Here is an 18,866-nt window from a genome sequence, read left to right on the forward strand (position 1 = left end):
ATCTGGTCCGGGACTTTTGTTTGTAGGGAGGCTTTGTGGTTTTTTTTACATTACAGATTCTATTTCACTTCTAGTGGTGGTCTGTAAAAATTATCTATTCCTTCTTGATTCAGTTTTGGTGGACTGTATGTTTCTAGAAACTTGTCCATTTCTTCTAGGTTTTCCCATTTGTTGGCATATAGTTGTTCATAATATTCTCTTACAGTTTTTTTTTGTATTTCTGTGGTGTTGGTTGTAATTTATCCTCTTTCATTTCTTTTTTTGTTTACTTGGTTTCTCTCTCTTTTCTTCTTGGTGAGCCTGGCCAAAAGTTTGTTGATTTTGTTTATCCTTTCAAAAACCAGCTCTTGGTTTTATTGATTTTTTTTCTATTTTTTAAATCTCTATTTTATTTATTTTCCCTCTCATCTATTATTTCTCTCCTTCTTCTGACTTTAGGTTTTGTTTGTTCTTCTTTTTCTAATTCTTTTAGGTGGTAGGTTATATTGTTAGGGTTTTTTCTAGTTTTTTGAGGAAGGCCTCTATTGCTGTGAACTTCTATCTTAGGACTACTTTTGCTGCATCCCATATACTTTGTGTTGTTGTGTTCTCATTGTCATTTGTCTCAAGGTATTCTTTAATTTTCTCTTTGATTTTTATTGTTGACCCATTGGTTTTTTAGTCGCACGTTATTTCATCTTCATGCAATTGTTTTTTTCTCATTTCCTTTTCCTGACTAAAAAGTTTTGGGTAACAGTTTTCCTGCCTGACTTCTGTGGACTGTGGTTCTAATGTCAATTTAGTTTCAAAACCTCTGCAGTGCTATTTGGACTTGTCCCACTTGTGCACCACCCTGTTATCAGCTGGAGTCTTGGCAATGGTTTCCCCTTTAATTCACTTCTAAAATTTTTTCATATTATGTTTAGGGTCAGATTTATGCATATGGATCACCTGCAGTGTGACCTTATTTCAGATACAATTTTATGAAATTGTTTTCTTGGGTTCCCTCCTTTCTGTGATTCCTCCCTACTCTTTCTGGCTGCCAAAGGTTTTCCTTCCTCTTCCTCTGGCTAGAAAACCACACTTTTAATTTCCCCATCCTACTGTACAATTCCCATGAGTATGTGCCTCCAGGACTGAACAGCAAGAGGTCAGAGAGAAAGCGAAAAAAAAAAAAGCAGTGGAGACATTCTTGGGACCACAGTTTCTCTAACCAGAGATAAGAGTTCCTCTCCCTCAAAGTTTTAGGTATCTCCTTGGCTGCTTACTGCCACTGCAGCAGCTGAAGGATTGCCTGGCGGCTGGGATTGGAGACAATGGAAAAACAAAACAAACAAAAAAGAAATAGGCAACTTCCCCAAAGAAGCCAGCTATCTTTTTTGCTTTAGATAAATAATAGCATCTTCTGAAGCTCTTTCTGTCCATACCCAGTGCACAGTCTGGGTTTCAGACTGCCTTTGATTCAGGCTAGAAGATATCAGAGAAAAGAAAAATGAGATACTCACTGCTGTTTGAATAGTATTTCAAATTCTAGTTCCTTTCCCCAGTCAGCCTGCTGCCATTTACTTTTCAGTGTCCTCATGTATCTTCTCCAAGAATTCTGGCCCAGATTTTCAATGGTATTGAGTGTGAGAGACAGAGTATATTTACTCTATCTTGACAGGAATTGTCCGTCTCATTACTTTTTTTTTTTTTATCTTGAACAATTAGCACATTTGATGAACTATGAAAGCACTTTACATAGATTATTTCACTTAATCTGCAAGGAAGCTCTACTATTCATACATTATACACTAGACAGTAGAAGCTTAGAAAGGTTATTTACCACATTTGCGCAGTTGTAAGTCATATGGTTAGGGTGTGGCCCTAAATCTTTGAGATTCCAAAGTCTCTCTCTTAAAAGTAGTTATTAGATGTCAACTAAGAAAGTGTAGGTTTTATAAAACACAGGCTGAACATCACTGGGCTACACTGTCAAAGAAAGAGATATAACTTGGTGGTTATCCACTCTTGTGCTCACTGATGTTTTACCAAGAACTCATCAGAGGTTGAATCTATGTTGAGAAGTAAATGACTTAAAGACTAGTAAGATCATTTTTATTAAAAAATGGGCGGAGGAACTGAATAGACATTTTCCAAAGAAAATATTCATATAGCCTACAGGTACATGAAAATATGCTCAACATTACTAATCATCAGTGATCAGAATCAAAACCACAGTGAGATACACCTCACACCTATTTGAATGGCTGTCATCAAGAAGACAAGAGATCAGAAATGTTGGCAAAGATATTGAGAAAAGGGAACTCTTGTGTGCTGTTGGTGGAAATATAGGCACTATGAAAAACAGTATGGAGCTTCCTCAAAAATTAAAAATTGAACTACCATATGATACAGCCATCTCACTTCTGGGTATATATCCAAAAGAAATGAGATCACTTTCTTGAAGAGATATCCAATGTTCATTGCAGCATTATTGCCAATAGCCAAGACGTGGAAACAACCTAAGTGTCCATCAAAGAATGAGTAAAGAAAATGTGACATAGACACACACACACACACACACACACACAGGGATATTATTCAGCCATAAAAAGAAGGAAATTCTGCCATTTGCAACAACATGGATGGACCTTGAGGGTACTATGCTAAGTGAAATAAGTCAGACAGAGAAAAACAAATACTATAGGATCTCACTTGGAATCTTAAAAAGGCTAAATTCATAATAGAGAGTAGAATAGTGGTTGCCAGGGGCAGAGGGGTTAGAGTATTGGGGAGAAGGTGGTCAAAGGGTGTAAACTTCCAGTTATATGGTGAGTAAGTACTGGGATTCAGTATTCAGCATGGTGACTATAGTTAATACTGTATTATATACTTGTTGCTAAGAGAGTCAATCTTAAATATTCTTATTGCATAAAAATTGTAGTCATATGAAGTGATGGATATGTTAAGTAACCTTATTGCAATATATACATGTATCAAATCACCACATTGTACACCTTAAACTTATACAATGTTGTATGTCAATTACATCTCAAAAAACATCCTAAAATGCCTTTCTCATAAGTAGAGATAAACAGAAAAGATAAAAAGGAAAGAGATACACAAAAAATTAGTAATACACTTCCATGATTATAAATCTGAGCCAGGACTGATGTAGTGTAATATCACTTAACAGACTAATTTGTTTCTCTCTTGAGTTAGGTGGTTATCCCTAAGGTAAGTTCCACAGAGAATATTCCCATCCAGATCTCCAAGCAGCCAGAGCTGTAAGAGAACCATTTCTGATCCTGTTATTCATGCCCCCCAATAATTATTTTGTAGTTTAGGGAATATATAAAAATATGTAAGAGTCAGAAAAGAAAAATGTCTGGACAGAAAGAATGTAAATTCTAAGACCAGTTAGTTCCCTTTTATTAGGAAAGCAAATCAAGATTAGGTAAATTAAATGGCTGGAAGCCCAGAAGTCATCCTTTTAAGATAAGATCAATGAAACTATCTTATGTTCATCTCTACTAAGTTCTATGGTTAAATGACATGTAAAAAGAGGTCCTGGAGCCTTGGACAAGACAGGAGAAATCCAGGTCACTTTTAGGAAAATAAAGTGAAAGCCCAGAGTGAGGTTATCAAGTAGGAATCCTTGCTTGTGGTTCCTCTTCCACCAGATTCCAAGAAAGAATTCTTAGTCATTATGGGGTATGATGCAGGAAGCCCTGAAGACCTTGGGAAAATGCAACATTTAGTGTGTTCCAACCTTAGCTGATAATGCTGCTCCCCCGCTGGCTCCCCTTGGGTTGGCCAGGCCCGGTTCTTGCAGACTGAGGTATAGCATAACCAAGGGATTTAATTTAACAGCTGACAGTTACTGAGCACCTACTCTGTGTCACGTACTGAGATTAGACAATTGATAGACGTTCTTCACCTTTCCTTCTAAGGACTGGTATGAAGAAACACCTGCCAATTTGCCAGGCTGATTAGACTGGGGTTCTGAGTTCATGGGCTTTCCCAGAAACTTGCCTTCTCTTTGTGCTGTCCTTCCCTCGTAGAGAGCATTTGGAAGTGGCCATGAGAAAAGAGTTAACGTCTAGACTCCCTTGTAATGTTGCTGCTTATTACTCGCTTAAAAAATGGAATATAAGAAAACTAAAGTCATTAACAGAAGAATAAAATCTAAATAAATACTTACCTTGTCCTAGAATTGGTGGGATCAGGAGGGTGGGAGTATGGGGATTTTTAAGAGTTAAAACAGGAGACAAAATCATAAAGAGAAGGGTAAATGATTTTGATTATGCAAAAATGAAAAACTTGTATAATAAGATGCCATAAAAAAGGCAAATAAATTAGGAAAATGGCAAGGAGTTAATAATCTTATAATATGAAGAGCTTTTACAAAACAATAAGAAAAAGTTAAAGAGAACAAAGTATATGAACAGATAAATCACTATTGAAGAAATTAAATCATCAATAAACTATGTATTGGTAAAAAATGAAAATTAAATATAGATCCTTTTTTTCTCCCATCATATGGGCCAACGTGGGGAAAAAAGTATTTAAATGTCATAAAATTCATCCTTTACAAATTCAATGGATTTTAGTAAACTCATAGGATTGTACGACCATCACTACTGCCTAATTCCAGAACATTTTTATCATCACAGAAAGAAATCCCATGCCCATCAACAGTTATTCCTATCTTCCCTTCCCCTGGCAACTACTAAGCTACTTTCTGTCTTCATGAATTTGCCTGTTCTGAATATCTCCTGCAAATGGAATCATACAGTATGTGGTCCTTTGTGTCTGGCTTCTATCACTTTTCTTAATGTTTTCAAGATTCATCCATGTTGCAGCATGTATCAGTTCTCCATTCCTTTTTTCCCTTCAGTTTTATTGAGATATAATTGATATACTGCACTGTGTAATTTTAAGGTGTACAGCATTATGATTTGACTTACATACATCAAGAAGTGATTACCACATTAAGTTTACAGAACATCCATCAACTCGTACAGATACAAAACTTTAAAAATAGAAAAATTTTTTTTTCCTTGTGATGGGAACTCTTAGGATTTCTTCTCTTAGCAACTTTTATATATAACATACAGCAGTGTTAATTATATTTATCATGTTGTACATTACATCCCTAGTACTTATTAATCTTATCACTGGAAATTTGTACCTTTTGACTACCTTCATTCAATACACTCTCCCCCTACTCCCCACTTCTGGTAACCACAAATCTCTGTTTCTTTGAGTTTGTTTGGTTTGTTTTTTTTTTTGCTTGTTTGTTTTGAAGTATAATTGAAAGCACTATGTTAGTTCCTGGTACACAACATAATGATTCAATATTTCTATACATTTCAAAATGATCATCATGATAAGTCTAGTCATCTTTCATCATATAAAGATATTACATAATTATTGACTATATTCCCTACACTGTACATTTCATACCTGTGACTCATTTATTTTGTGACTGGAAGTTTGCACCTTTTAATCTCCTTCACCTATATCTTCACCCCAATACTCTCTCTTCTGGCAACCACCTATTTGTTCTCTGTATCTATGACTTTGTTTCTGTTTGGCTATGTCTGTTCATTTATTTTGTTTTTTAGATTCCACACATAAATGAAAACAGTATTTGTATTTCTCTGTCTGACTTATTTCACTTAACGTAATACCTTCTACATCTACCCATGTTGTTGCAGATGTCAAGATTGTGTTCTTTTTTACAGATAGGTAATATTCCATTGTGTGTGTGTGTGTGTGTATCACATCTTTATCCATTCATCTACGGATGGACATTTAGGTTGCTTTCATATCTTAGCTATTGTAAATAAAGCTGCAATGAACATAGAGGTGTATATATCTTTTCTAATTAGTGTTTTTGTTTTCTTCAGATAAATGCACAGGAGTGGAATTGCTGTATTGTGGTGGTTCTATTTTTAATATTTGAAGAGCCTCCATACAGTTTTCCATAATGGCTGCCCCAATTCACATTCCCACCAACAGTGTAGGAGGGTTACCTGTTCTCCATATTCTTGTTAACACTTGTTATTTTTTTTGATAATAGCCATTCTGACATTTGTGAGGTGATAGGTCATTGTGGTTTTTGCATTTCCCTGGTGATTAGTGATGATGAGCATCTTTTCATGTGCCTGTTGGCCATCTGTATGTCTTTTTTGGAAAAATGTCTATTCAGATCTTCTGCCCATTTTTAAATCTAGTTTGTTTTTTTGCTATTGAGTTGTATGTGTTCTTTGTATATTTTGGATACTGATCCCTTATCAGATATATCACTTATAAATATCTTCTCCCATTCAGTAGGTTGTCTTTTTGTTTTTTTCATAGTTTTCTTTCCTTTGCAAAAAACGCTTTTCAGTTTGATACAACTCCATTTGTTTGTTTTCCTTTTGTTTCCCTTGCCTGAGGAGATGTGTTCAAAAAAATATTACTAAGATGGGTGTCTTAGTACTTCATTGCTATTTGTGGACAAATAATATTCTATTGCATGGATAATACCACATTTTCTTTAACAATTAATCAGTTGATGGACAATTGGGTTGTTTCCACTTTTTAGCTATTATGAATAGCTTCTATGAACTTTCATGTTCAAGTATTTTGGTGTGTGTGTATATATGTTTTTAACTTTCTTAGGTAGATACTTAGGAGTGGAATACTGGATTATATGGTAACTGTTTAACTTCTAGAAGAACTGTAAGACTGTTATTCATTTTATATTCCCACCAGCAGTATATAAAGACTCCAATTTCTCCACATCCTTGCAAATACATGTTATGGTTTGCCTTTTTGATTATAGCCATCCTAGGGGGTATAAAGTTGTAACTCCTTATGGTTTTGATTTGCATTTCCCTAGTAACTTATTATGTTGATCATTTTCATATTTATTAACCATTTGTATATTTTCTGTAGAGAAATGCTTATTCAAGTAATTTTCTCATTTTAAAATTAGGTTATTTGTCTTTTTATTATTGCATTATAAGTGTTCTTTATATATTCTGGGTATTAGACCCTTACCAGATACATTATTTACACAGAATTTCTTCCATTCTGTGCAGTCGTTTTACTGTCTTGATAATATCCTTTGATGCATGAAAGTTTTTAATTTTATTTAAAAATTTTTTTTTATTGAAGTATAGTTGATTTCCAATGTTTTAATTTCTGGTGTACAGCATAGTGATTCAGTTATACACCTATATACATATTTTTTCCATATTCTTTTTCATTACAGATTAAAAGTTTTTAATTTTAATGAAGTCTAATTTATCTGCTTTTTCTTTTATTGCTTATGCCATGCATCGTATATAAAAATCCATTGTCAAATCCAGGGTCATGTAGATTTACCCGTATGTTTTCTTCTAAGAGTTTTATGGTTTTAGCTCTCAGTGGTGAGAGGAAAGGGGAGAGGTGCAGGGTAGGAGTAGGAGACCTAGGGTACAAACTATTATGTATAAAATAGATAAGCTACAAGGATATATTGCACAACACAAGGAATTTAGCCCATATTTTATAGGAACTATAAATGGATTATAACCTTTAAAAATTGTGAATCACTATGTTGTACATGGGGAACTTATATAATATTGTAAGTCAATGATACGTCAATTTAAGAAAGAAACCTGACTGACATGGTCCGTGTGTGGTTTTTAGAAGTTTCATTGTACTCTTACATTGATTTGCATTTGGTAAAAATTAAAACATATTTTAACCCCCCCCAAAAAATCAGTTGGCTGTAGATGTATAGGTTTATTTCTGGACTCTGTTTCGTTCATCTATATGTCTGCCCTTATCCAGTACCACACTGTTTTGATTGCTGTAGCTTTCAGTAAGTTTTGAAATTAGAAGTGTAAGTCCTTTGATTTTGTTCTTTTTCAAGATTGTTTTGGTGATTGTAGGCCCCTTGCAATTCCATATGAATTTGAGAATCAACCTTTCCATTTCTGCCAAAAAGGTTGTGGAGTTTATCATTGATAGAGATTATGCTGAATCTGTAGATTGCTTTGTATAGTACTGATATTTTGATAACATTAATTCTTCTTATCCATGATCAAGAGATATCTTTCCATTTATTTAATTTCTTTACCCAGTGTATAAGTCTTTCACCACCTTATTACATCTGTTCCTAAATATTGTATTCCTTTGGAGGCTATTGTAAATGGAATTGTTTCTGTAGTTTGCTTTTAGAATTGTTCAATGCTAGTGTATAGAAACAACTCATTTTTCTATGTTGATCTTGTAACCTGAAATTTTGCTCTATTTGCTTATTAGCTCTAGTAGTAGAGTGTGTGTGTATTCTTTGGGAATGTATGTTAATTCATATATAAACAAATTTTGTAAATATATAATCCCAAGGAATCTATCTTTATATAATCATGTCATCTACAAATAGAGATAGTTTTACTTTTCCCTTTATAATATGGATTCCTTTAATTACTTTTTCTTGCCTAATTGATCAGGCTACACCTTCCAGTACAATTCAGAGCAGCTTCAGTGAAAACAGCATCTTTCTCTTGTCCCTTAGCTTCAGGGAAAAGCTTTCAGGATTTCACTATTGAGTATGATGCTAGTTTTGCGTTTTTCATAAATCTACTTTATAATGTTGAGAAATTTTACTTCTGTTCCTAATTTTCTTACTGTTTTTTATCCTGAAAGGGTGATGGATTTTGTCAAGTTCTTTTTCAGTGTCAGTTATGATTATGTGGTTTTAAAAATCAGATTAGAATTTGTTACAAGAGAAAGCTGAAAAGTCTGTATTTAGTGCTTTGAAAAGATAAATTGCTTTGTTTTAAATACTGACACCCATCAATGAAATATTTATACGTCATTTTCATACTTCAAAGTCAATTCATGTAAACAGTACCTAATCATAGAAGTTCTAAAACGAAAATAGCCGAAGAAATTATTCATAGAAAATATTCAGACTTCTGCTGCACACCTACCCCCTAGCAAATCAATTCAATGATCAATTACCAAAGCTGATAATACCTGAAATCTTTCAGTCAAGATCAAAGGAATTTTTTAATTTGAATAAGGCGTTGTAATGGAAAATTTCCTGTCTTTTTAAGGTTCACTTTAAACTAAAAATTACGTGCCTGTTTTATGTGAGTTCTTTGCTAAATTGACTTTTCAATGGCTAAAAAAATCACATGGACTTTTTTTCCCCTCAAATTATCTTTTACTCCCAGTCCTTTAACATAAAGAAAGGGGGTATAAAGTGGTAACTGCTTATAGTTTTGATTTGCATTTCCTCACTTTGGGTATCAGGATTGTATTCAAGTGTTAGTAACTTCCTTCATTCATTCATAAATTGTAAATGGAAGAAAAGTACGTATTTTAAGAGCTCCTTCGACACGTATGCTTTGACGAAGGGAGTGATTTTGAAATGCCGGTTTTCACGTTCCAAGCTCTTTCAGCGTCTGAAGAGTTAAGTCCGGATTTGGCTTCCGTCCGTAGCTGGGGAAGGCGCGGGGGCTCGGAGCGCGGCCTCGGCGGTCAACCTTCCGGGAGGACTCGCCCCTGGCGGCGCGGGAACCTCGGGGTTCCGCCCAAGGGGCGGGCCCGCTCCGCCCGGCTGACCCCGCGAACCCGCCCCCCGCCGGCTCCCCCGCGGCCTCAGCGGTAGTTGCTCCCGATGATGCAAACACTCACTTCCCGCATCCACTTCCCGCAGAGGCCGCGGAGCCGGCGGGAGCCGTGCACGCCGCCGAGCCCAGCGCCATGGGCAACATCCAGAAGAAGCTGACCGGCAAGAGCCAGGGCGGCAAGCGGCCGGAGAAGGGCGCGCCGCGGCGGGGACGGGCGCCGGGGGCCGGTGCGGACAAGCGGGGCGGACCTCGGGCCCCGGCGACGGCGGGCAGCGTGCGGGGCGCCGAGGACCCCGCGTCCCCCGCGCTCCCCGGGCCCGGAGCGCCGCCGCCCGCCCCCGCAGCCCCCGCCGCCCCGGTGGGCCCCGCCGGCCTGAAGAGCCAGGGCAATGAGCTCTTCAAAACCGGGCAGTTCGCCGAGGCGGCCCTCAAGTACTCGGCGGCGATCGCGCAGCTGGAGCCTGCAGGTGAGTGGGCTGCGCCCACGGGGTCCCAGGCCCTCGAGATGAGGCTCGCGGAACCTAAAGGGGCCACCGCGGGACCGGCGCAGGCCACCTCCCGAATGACAGGCGCTCGCCTCTGTACGTTCCTTCCTGGTGACCGCGGGCAGGGCGGGTGCGACTTGACCTCCCCGAGCAGCATCTTGGAACGCGCAGCATGTGCCCGGGCGAGGCGCGTTCGCAGCTGCCCCTACGGGCTTGGCCTCTGTGACCATTGCGGGCCCAGGCGGCGGCTCGGAGCTGCGTTACCAGCCGTGTGTAGGACCGCGGTGCCGCTGCAGGCCTCTGTCGTCTTGTAATTCCGGTGATTTTGCTAACGGATTTTAACTGTGTTTAATTAAATGTGATTTTAGGAAGTGGAAATGCAGAGGATCTAAGTATCTTATATTCTAACAGAGCAGCGTGTTACATAAAAGACGGAAACTGCAGTGGCTGCATTCAAGATTGTAACAGGTAAACTGCCTGGTTTCAGGTTTGTCACGAGATTATCATTTCGATGTAATTAATACAATATTTAATTCCTTCTAAAGTTTTCTGCATAAGAGCCTGATTTTTTTAGACATTTAAGGGATGTGAATTGATAAATACATAAAGGTCATAAATTCTTTCACATGTATGAAGACAATTACAAAAAATTGTGCAAACTTTCTTTATTTCCCCTGCTACCGCCTGAGTTCATGCTCTTTTCACATCAATCAATCACATCTTTTTCACATCAATCCCTGAGAGGTTAGTTAGAGTACTTCTAACTAGTACTAGGGTACTTCTCACTCTACAGGACTTCTAACTAGTCTCTCTGCTTCCTCCAACCCACTGTGACATCAGAGTAACTTTTCCTGAAGCGTTATTTTGTGCGGACTGTTTCAGGGAGCGTTCAGTGGCTTAGTATGGTCTTCCAGATAATTATAAGCTCCTCTTTCACCATACTGCCCCCCAGACAAGCTTTCTACTCCCATTTGGTCCACTATATAATGCCCTCTGCACGTTTTTGCTTCTGAAGTCCTCGCTCAGCTGCCCCTGGTCTCTGCCTTCCTGGTCATCTCAGGCTCCCTGGTGATCTACACGACTGTAGCTCCTGCACTGTCACTGTCACACCTGTAGGTACTTGTGTCATCCGCTGCGTTGGATTTTAAGCTCCATGAGGTCAGGAATCATGTTTTACGCAGTGTTGCATCTGCCCAGCACAGTAGTCACCCATGGTACTCAACAGGTTACATGCTCAGATGGATGAGTGTATTTATATGAATAAAAAGTTTTGGCTTCTTTTACCATTAAGTAATAAGCCTGCTTCAGGAGCCCTTTGGAAAGAAGCTACTATTAGTGCATCTAAGAAAAGCAGAAGTCACATGTCCTGGTTTGACCTTCACCATACTGGCGTACTCCTGTAGTCTGGGTATAATTATTAATAACACCCCCTTTCACTTTCAGAAGACCTAGTTTGGACAGTAACATGCGTGGACACCTTGATTAGAAGGTGAACAATTTTTTCTCCCATTGATACTATTCATTAATTGATAGGGGTAAAAACTTGCTAGTTTAAACTGTGCCTGCAGTTTTAAAAAGAAGGCCTTGAGCCACTTGCATTTTTTGCCAATTTTGCATGTTCAGATTTAAAATAAATACTATTTGTAGTCACTTTCGTCAGACTCTAGACCCCGTCTACCATTTTGCTAGCTCACACTAGCTAGTTGTTACAGTTTTAGGATTTTGTGAGTTGGTGGAAGTCAAGGTGCTAATTGAAATCTGACGTGGTTGGAGTACTAATACCATGAAAATACGCAGACGCCACAAACCTGGGCCTTTTTCCTAGGAGAGCCAGTTGTTAAACATTTACCACTGCCCATAACTAACAACAAGACCACATGAATTTGCAGGTTATCAGGCACCTTGTGATTTGCAGCGAAGCACCTTTCAGCTCAAGTGTCTGTTGCTAATACATTTCCCCTCAGGCTTGTCTTAGGTCTCCCTTCAGTGAGCGAGCTCAGGACTCTTTAGTTAAAAATTGGGACCCCTTCAGGAAGGGCTACTGGAAAAGAGTGGACTTACTTTGTCCCTATTTGAGATCGTTTAAGGTGGCAGACATTTTCCTGCTAAAATTTGTTGTGTTTTAGTGTAGACCCAGGAGGAAATTACAAATGAGACTGTCTAGGGAGGCTGGAATGGAGGTTTGTCCTGGAGGAGAGCAGAAGGTTGCTTACCGGGAAGGCAGGGAAGTGGGTGATGGTGTAGGTAAGGTGTCCTTAGTTAAGGGCTGTGTTCTAGGCCAAGGAATCTGGCTCTGCTGGTCACTACTGACCTTTCTAGAGCCCGACCTACTTAGATGTTTTTTCTGATATCTGGCCTGTGAGTCTCAGCATAGGGGCATGGGGTGATTTTACTCCAAAGCAGTGATTCTCAAACTCCTCTTTGATGCCAGAGAAACCATGATTTGCTTTTGTGAACGTACTGAAATATGGATGTGTTTAAATCTGTATAAACTAGGAATCAGTCATTAGCAGAAACCTTGAGAAGACTGCCAGCATTTTAAAGAAGCCTATTTTTCAGTTTTTTATTAAATTACCTTTGCTTTTTAGGGAGTGGTTTTGTGTTCCATGAGCCCTTATTATAAGGCTAGTGGTAGCAGGATTCAGACAGTGAAAAGGAAAAACTCCCTGGGGCAAAATTTAAAACAAGGGGGAGGGGGAACCTATGAAATAGCTTTCATAGATTTACCAATGAAAACAACTTTTTATGTATTTAGGGGGAAAAGGATTTGATTTTAAGTGTGTGCACTTGTGGGGCCTGCTCGGAATCACGTCCCCTGAGCTGCTTCCCAGGGCACTTGGAGAGTGAGGAGTTGTCCAAGGGGCTGAGGGTCTGCGGGCTCTGCCCTCTCCTCCATCAGCAGCTCCTGGTTCCCAATTTAGGCCTCCTGGTGAAACATGGAACAGGGTTATGACACCTAAGGAAAGTTTAAACTGTTATTCTACAAATTACTTTTTCATTCTCATAGTTGTTTACCAGCTGAAAAAAAAACTTCATTGTTCCCATCTGTCAGAGAACTTTTTTGGGTTATCACCAAAAATCCTTCACCAACTTTCCACGGAAGGTATTTTGACAGACTGAAGACAAATCAGTGTTGCCAAGTGCTTCTCTGCTTTTGCTCCGTTTTTGCTGCTCTCTGACGAACTTGAAAGTAGAAGACTCTTCAGAGTCTTCACTGTGTTAACTTGAATATTTAAGCTTTTGTAAACTCTGGTTGAAAAGTTCTCTGTGTTGGTTTTTATAAATGACTGTGCTTTTTTTCCTGAGTGGAATTCTCATTTATAAGCACGTATAATATAAGATTAATATATGAAACAAAATATAACAAAACTGTTATTTTCAGGATTGTGGTTAAAAAGAAAAAACCTTCCATTTACTAGGCTGGGGAGTGCTAAAAATTAAATGGATTAGATGCATTGTCTCATTCAATTTTAGATTCCATGCCTACCTCACGTCCATCTTGCATGGAGAAATAGCACTTTGGGCACTGGAAGGAAGTCTTTGGTAAAATGAGGGTAGTCATGTGTCTATAACCTATATTTGTAATCACTGTATAATTAATATTCCCTAAGCATTAAACTAAGGTCGATTTAAGGCAGTGGTACCGGTGATAGATCCTGATATCCAGAAACCTGTTTTCTAGTGTTTGAGTGTTTTTAGTTGATTTTTTAAATAACTTCTACTGGCTACAAAAGTAACACATACCTATTACAGAAAAAAAAATTAAAACCCAACATAGCACAAAGGAGATCATTCAAATCACCCACAATCCTAACACCGAGGCAGAGCAAAATTGGTTATTTTTCAAAGGCATGAGGCTAATTAGATTTAATGACATTGCTAGAACAACTTGCATGGTACAGAGCCCAGGAACACGCCATGTGTGCAGTTGAGTATCTGTACAGTGGAGAGAATTATGAAGGAGTCTGAGTGGCAGATGCCTCTGAATTCCTTTATTTGTGGTGCTTTTGTATGTATTTGTGGTCAAAAGAGTGTAGGCCCTGAACGTTCGTTCAGGAGGTGTTTACTGAGTGCCTCTCGTGGCCCAGGAATGATCTAGGCACTGGGAATATAGTGGTGATCAGGACAGGCGATGCCTTTGCTTCCCCGAAGCTTAAATTCAAAAGGCACGTGAGCAGATGGCTCCATGTGTCTCTGCATCTCCTCACCTGCAAATGAGCACATTAATGTTAACGTGCAGGCTCATTGTGACCCTAGGTGAGGGCATCCACAGTGACTCACACTGGCAGATATTCTGTGGGTGCAGCATCCTTGCCAGGTCACGGGAGACAGGATAGATGGCAGATCTTAGGACTATTGGGAAGAAGCAAAGCAGCCCTTCCTCATGCATTTCCTGAAGCAGGTTGGGTGTCTGATACATGAACTGCTCGTGCATAAGAATTAGCGTAAGAGCAAACCTCTGCCCCCAGTGTGGACAGTCTGGTGCAGATACTTTTCCGCGGTTTATAGAGAAAATAGGCTCTTCAAAGAATCTCTGCAAAGAGCACTTCTTTACAGTTTCAGTTGATTTTCTTAAGAGTACAATAGTTTTCATTCATAAATACAGTCTTTTGATTATATGCTTTATTTCAGAATATAATGAAGTGCCTTAAGTAGTGAGGTAGCTTTAAGCAGTTACTTCAAACAAAACCAAGGAACATAACCTTGAAATACATCTCCAGTGATATTGGTGACTCTTCATGGACTAAAAAGTACAAGATGAAAATTCATGACTTACAAGAAATCATTGTATACTTACCTTCTTGATTCCCTCTGGTCTGTTTTTGAAGCCCTTGGGCAGCAAGTAAATCATAATCGACTATATTAAGTTTTAGACAGCTGATTTTCAAAAGGTCATACAGGTTTTTGTGGGTCTGTGCTAAGGTACCTTATTAAATACATTGGTTCAAGTCAAAATTTTCCTTTTAATCTGTCAATAACAAGAACGTGTTGAAAGTCTGCTCTGTGCCTGCTGCCATGGGGGGCTGATCTGTTAGCGCATAGGGGAGCGGGGAGAGGGAGGGCACTGCCTGCTGCCAGGGAGCTCAGTCTCACTGGGGGAAAGAGTAAATGCCAAAGGGCTTTGGTCCTGGTTTAAAAGAAAGGAAGTAGGAGGGAGGTTGTAGCTCAGTGATAGAGCTCATGTTTAGTATGCATGAGGTCCTAGGTTCGATCCCTAGTATCTCCATTAAAAATGTATATAAATTGAAAAAAAAAAGAAAATATTAAAATAAATAAGTAAATAAAAGAAAGGAAGTAACCACAGATTTGATTGCTCTGCTACTCTGGGTTTGCCTTTCTGGTGTGTTGCCAAGTCCCCAAAGTGAAATATCAGATGTGTATGTATGTGAGGGTCCAGTACTGTTAGTAATTTTCAAAACAAATGACATGTAATATTTCTGTCTCCTTCAGGGCTCTGGAACTTCATCCGTTCTCAGTCAAGCCTCTTCTTCGACGAGCAATGGCCTATGAAACTTTAGAGCAGTATCAGAAAGCTTATGTGGATTACAAAACAGTGTTGCAGATAGACTGCGGGATCCAGATAGCAAATGACAGTATTAACAGGTAACCTAACCTGAGGCAGCTGCCTGAGGTCTACTTGTTTTATAATTGAATGAGATTTTATTTTCTTCCTCTCCATCGAGAGTGATGCCAAAGTGTAGACATGTTCTCCATCACTGGCCTTACATGAATGATTGTCTTCTCTCACTGGCTCTCTCTCTCTCTCTCTAGCTTACCTTTCTATCACATGACACATTTTGAGTTGTCCTCTAATACCTTTATATTTGTTTCCTGGTCCATTTATTACTGTCCATTGGATATTCTATATATATGTTTATTTTTAATAGCACAGAATGTAGCTCTTTCGTGCTGCTCAAAAATGCACAGAATTTGATTTTGATATTTGTAAATATCTATGGGGTTAGAAAGATGGTTTCAGTGATGTCATAAATCAGTACTAATTATAGGACAAGATCCAAAAATGTAGTGAAAACTGCCATGTTGAATCTTTTCTGGCAGAATTTGCAGGTGTTCATTGGCACCACACCTGTCAGTGGAAACACATCTTGTTTGTCCTCAGGAGAGTGGATGTCTTCATGAGTCTGCTAGCTATTTGTGTTATATGCCCTTTAAATAGACACCCATCTAGGATGAGTATTAACTTAAAATGGTGAAATAGCAAAGAATTTGGATCTAATTTATGTTATGACCTATTGATCCCCTGAGTGAGAATGGGCAGGTAAGAATTTCCAGACTTCCATAAGTTGCTTTCAGGTGAAACTTGAAAATGACTACTTGGATAACAGTTCTAGTTATGTATACTGTTTTCTGATTCCATCTGTCTAAAGTATAATTTCTTCCAAGTTCTTGTGTGTTACACTGTGCCCTGTGTAGTGTGCATTGCCCCACTCCCCACAAAAAGACAAAAAAGAGAAAAAACTGACGGAGTCTCTGTCTTTGGGCAAAGTAGAACATAGCTGGGGAAAAAACTCAGCGTAAGACAGAGTATCCTCAAGTGTGAACATTTGTTCATGAGGTCGGGGGACCACAGAACGGCCAGCCCCACTCTGTCCGTGCGGCTACAGCTGTTGGAGAGACGGTGCAGGGGTGGTCTGTGAAGGGCCCAGAGAGACCACGAGGAGACCTGGAACAATGCTGTAGAATATGAGGTGGCATGTTTCAAGTAATTCATTTTCTAAAATCCTGCCTTAACCTCCCCACACAGTGTCACTGCACTTTGGAGGAAACAGCTGGAAAGATCTGGGTGGCAAGTGGACAGCCATCTCGGGCACCTCCACTCTGTGGTCACAGGGATACTGTCTGGTCCCAGGCTAAGTGGAAGAAAGGGACAGATCCTGGCTGTCAGATCTAGAGTGGGACCAGATGGCAGCTTGGGCGTTCCCGGCCTCCTTGGCCTCCATCCTGCATAGTCAGGCGTGCGTGCCTTCCCGCTTTTCGTCTGGCTCATTCCTTCTTGCCCTTTAGGTGAGAACCTTCCCTGATCCACCCGTCTCCCCGGCTCACACGCCTTTCAGGGTCCCTTCCTCGGTGCCTCTGCAACGCTGTGCCCAGCTTCCATGATGTTGGTAAACTCCTTGTCCCTCTCTTTTTGTGAAGTTCTTTTCCTCCCATTCCACTAGGATTGGACTTTATCATCTTTGTAGCTGTGGACCTTGCACAGGGGTCTCCTCAGTAAAGAGTGTGGGATGAATGCATTCCCCAATAGAGAGGGCAGGGCTGACCCTGCGCTGCGGGCTTCTGCCCTTACCTTGCCCATCCTCAGTCTGGGAGTCTCCCAGGTAGCTGGGGAAACTAGGACCGTCTCACAGAGTTAGGGGTTCCCGTGAAACGGAGCAGGAAGACACCTGAAGTGCCTAACAGAGACGAGGGCCCTGTTGAAGAGGTATTTTAAGGAAATCTGGCTCATAGAGACAGTGATCACTCACATTTCTGAACTTTCTACATTACACTTAAGAAAAAGGAAGTAAAATTCACGTGACAACTCAATCAACCATTTTAAAGTGTATACAATTCAGTGGCCTTTAGTACATTCACAGTGTTGTGCTACTACCACCTCCGTCTATTCCCAAAGGGAAACTCTGTCCCCACTAAGCAGTCCCTTCCCATTCTCTCCTCCCCCAGCCCCTGGCAACCACCAGTCTGCTTTCTGTCTCTATGGATTGACCTATTCTGGATAGTGTTCATATAAATAGAATCATACAATATGTTCTTTTGTGTCTGGCTTATTTCACTTAACAATGTTTTCAAGGTTGGTCCATGGTGTGTCATGTGTGACGACATCCTTTCTTTTTATGACTGCATAACATTCCATTGTATGGGTATATCACATTGTGTTTATCCATTCATCCGATGATGGATATTTGGGTTGTTTACACCATGTGGCTGTTGCGAATGGTGCTGCTATGAATATTCATGTGCAAGGTCTTATTTGCATACCTGCTTTCAGTTCCTTTTGTTGTAGATGTAGGAGTGGAATTACTGGGTCATATGGTAATTCTGTTTGGCTTTTTCAGGAGTGTATTATAATTTTTATATGTACTCAAGGAGTTTCTTTTATACCAGTTGACTTTTATGACCCATTTATTATTTTATTTTCTTAATTTTTAATTTTTTTAATTGAAGTATGGTTGATTTACAATGTGTTAGTTTCAGGTGTACAGCAGAGTGACTCAATTACACATATAGATGTACATATATCTGTATATATCTTCGTTTTCAGATTCTTTTCCATTACAGATTATTACAAGATACTGAATATAGTTCCCTGTGCTATACAGCAGGTCCTTATTGTTTATCTGTTTTATATGTAGTAGTGTGTATCTGTTAATACCAAACTCCTAATTTATCCCTCCCTGCCTTTCCCCTTTGATAACCATAAATTTGTTTTCTATGTCTGTGAATCTGTTTTGGGGGGTTTTTCTTGGTTGTTTTTTAAATTGAAGTATAGCTGATTTACAATGTTGTGTTAGTTTCTGAGGTACAGTATAGAGATTCAGTTATACATCATATATATTTATTCTTTTTCATTGTAGATTACAAGTCATTGAATACAGTTCCCTGTGCCACACAATGGGACATTATTGTTTTTCTATTCTGTATATAGTAGTTCATATCTGCTAATTCCAAACTCCCAGTTTATCCTTCCTCCCCTTCCTCCCCACCCTGCTTTCTCGTTTGGTAACTGTGAGTTTGTTTTCTTTGTCTGTACGTCTGCTTCTGTTTTGTAAATAAGTTCATT

General features: G+C 39.3%; 1 protein-coding gene across 5 annotated transcripts in view; it reads left to right on the forward strand.

The window, feature by feature from the left end:
* Nucleotides 1-18,866, forward strand: part of SPAG1 (sperm associated antigen 1) — a 69,743-nt gene that overhangs the window by 33,826 nt on the left and 17,051 nt on the right. For all 5 annotated transcript variants that reach the window (XM_074353089.1, XM_074353090.1, XM_074353091.1 and 2 more), the window contains 3 exons: nt 9,668-10,048; nt 10,435-10,534; nt 15,518-15,670. In XM_074353089.1, the coding sequence (XP_074209190.1) occupies nt 9,668-10,048; nt 10,435-10,534; nt 15,518-15,670 (634 nt within the window). The remainder of the gene's footprint in view (nt 1-9,667; nt 10,049-10,434; nt 10,535-15,517; nt 15,671-18,866) is intronic.

This window comes from Camelus bactrianus, chromosome 25 (assembly GCF_048773025.1).
Source record: "Camelus bactrianus isolate YW-2024 breed Bactrian camel chromosome 25, ASM4877302v1, whole genome shotgun sequence".
In the NCBI taxonomy this organism is placed as follows: domain Eukaryota; kingdom Metazoa; phylum Chordata; class Mammalia; order Artiodactyla; family Camelidae; genus Camelus; species Camelus bactrianus.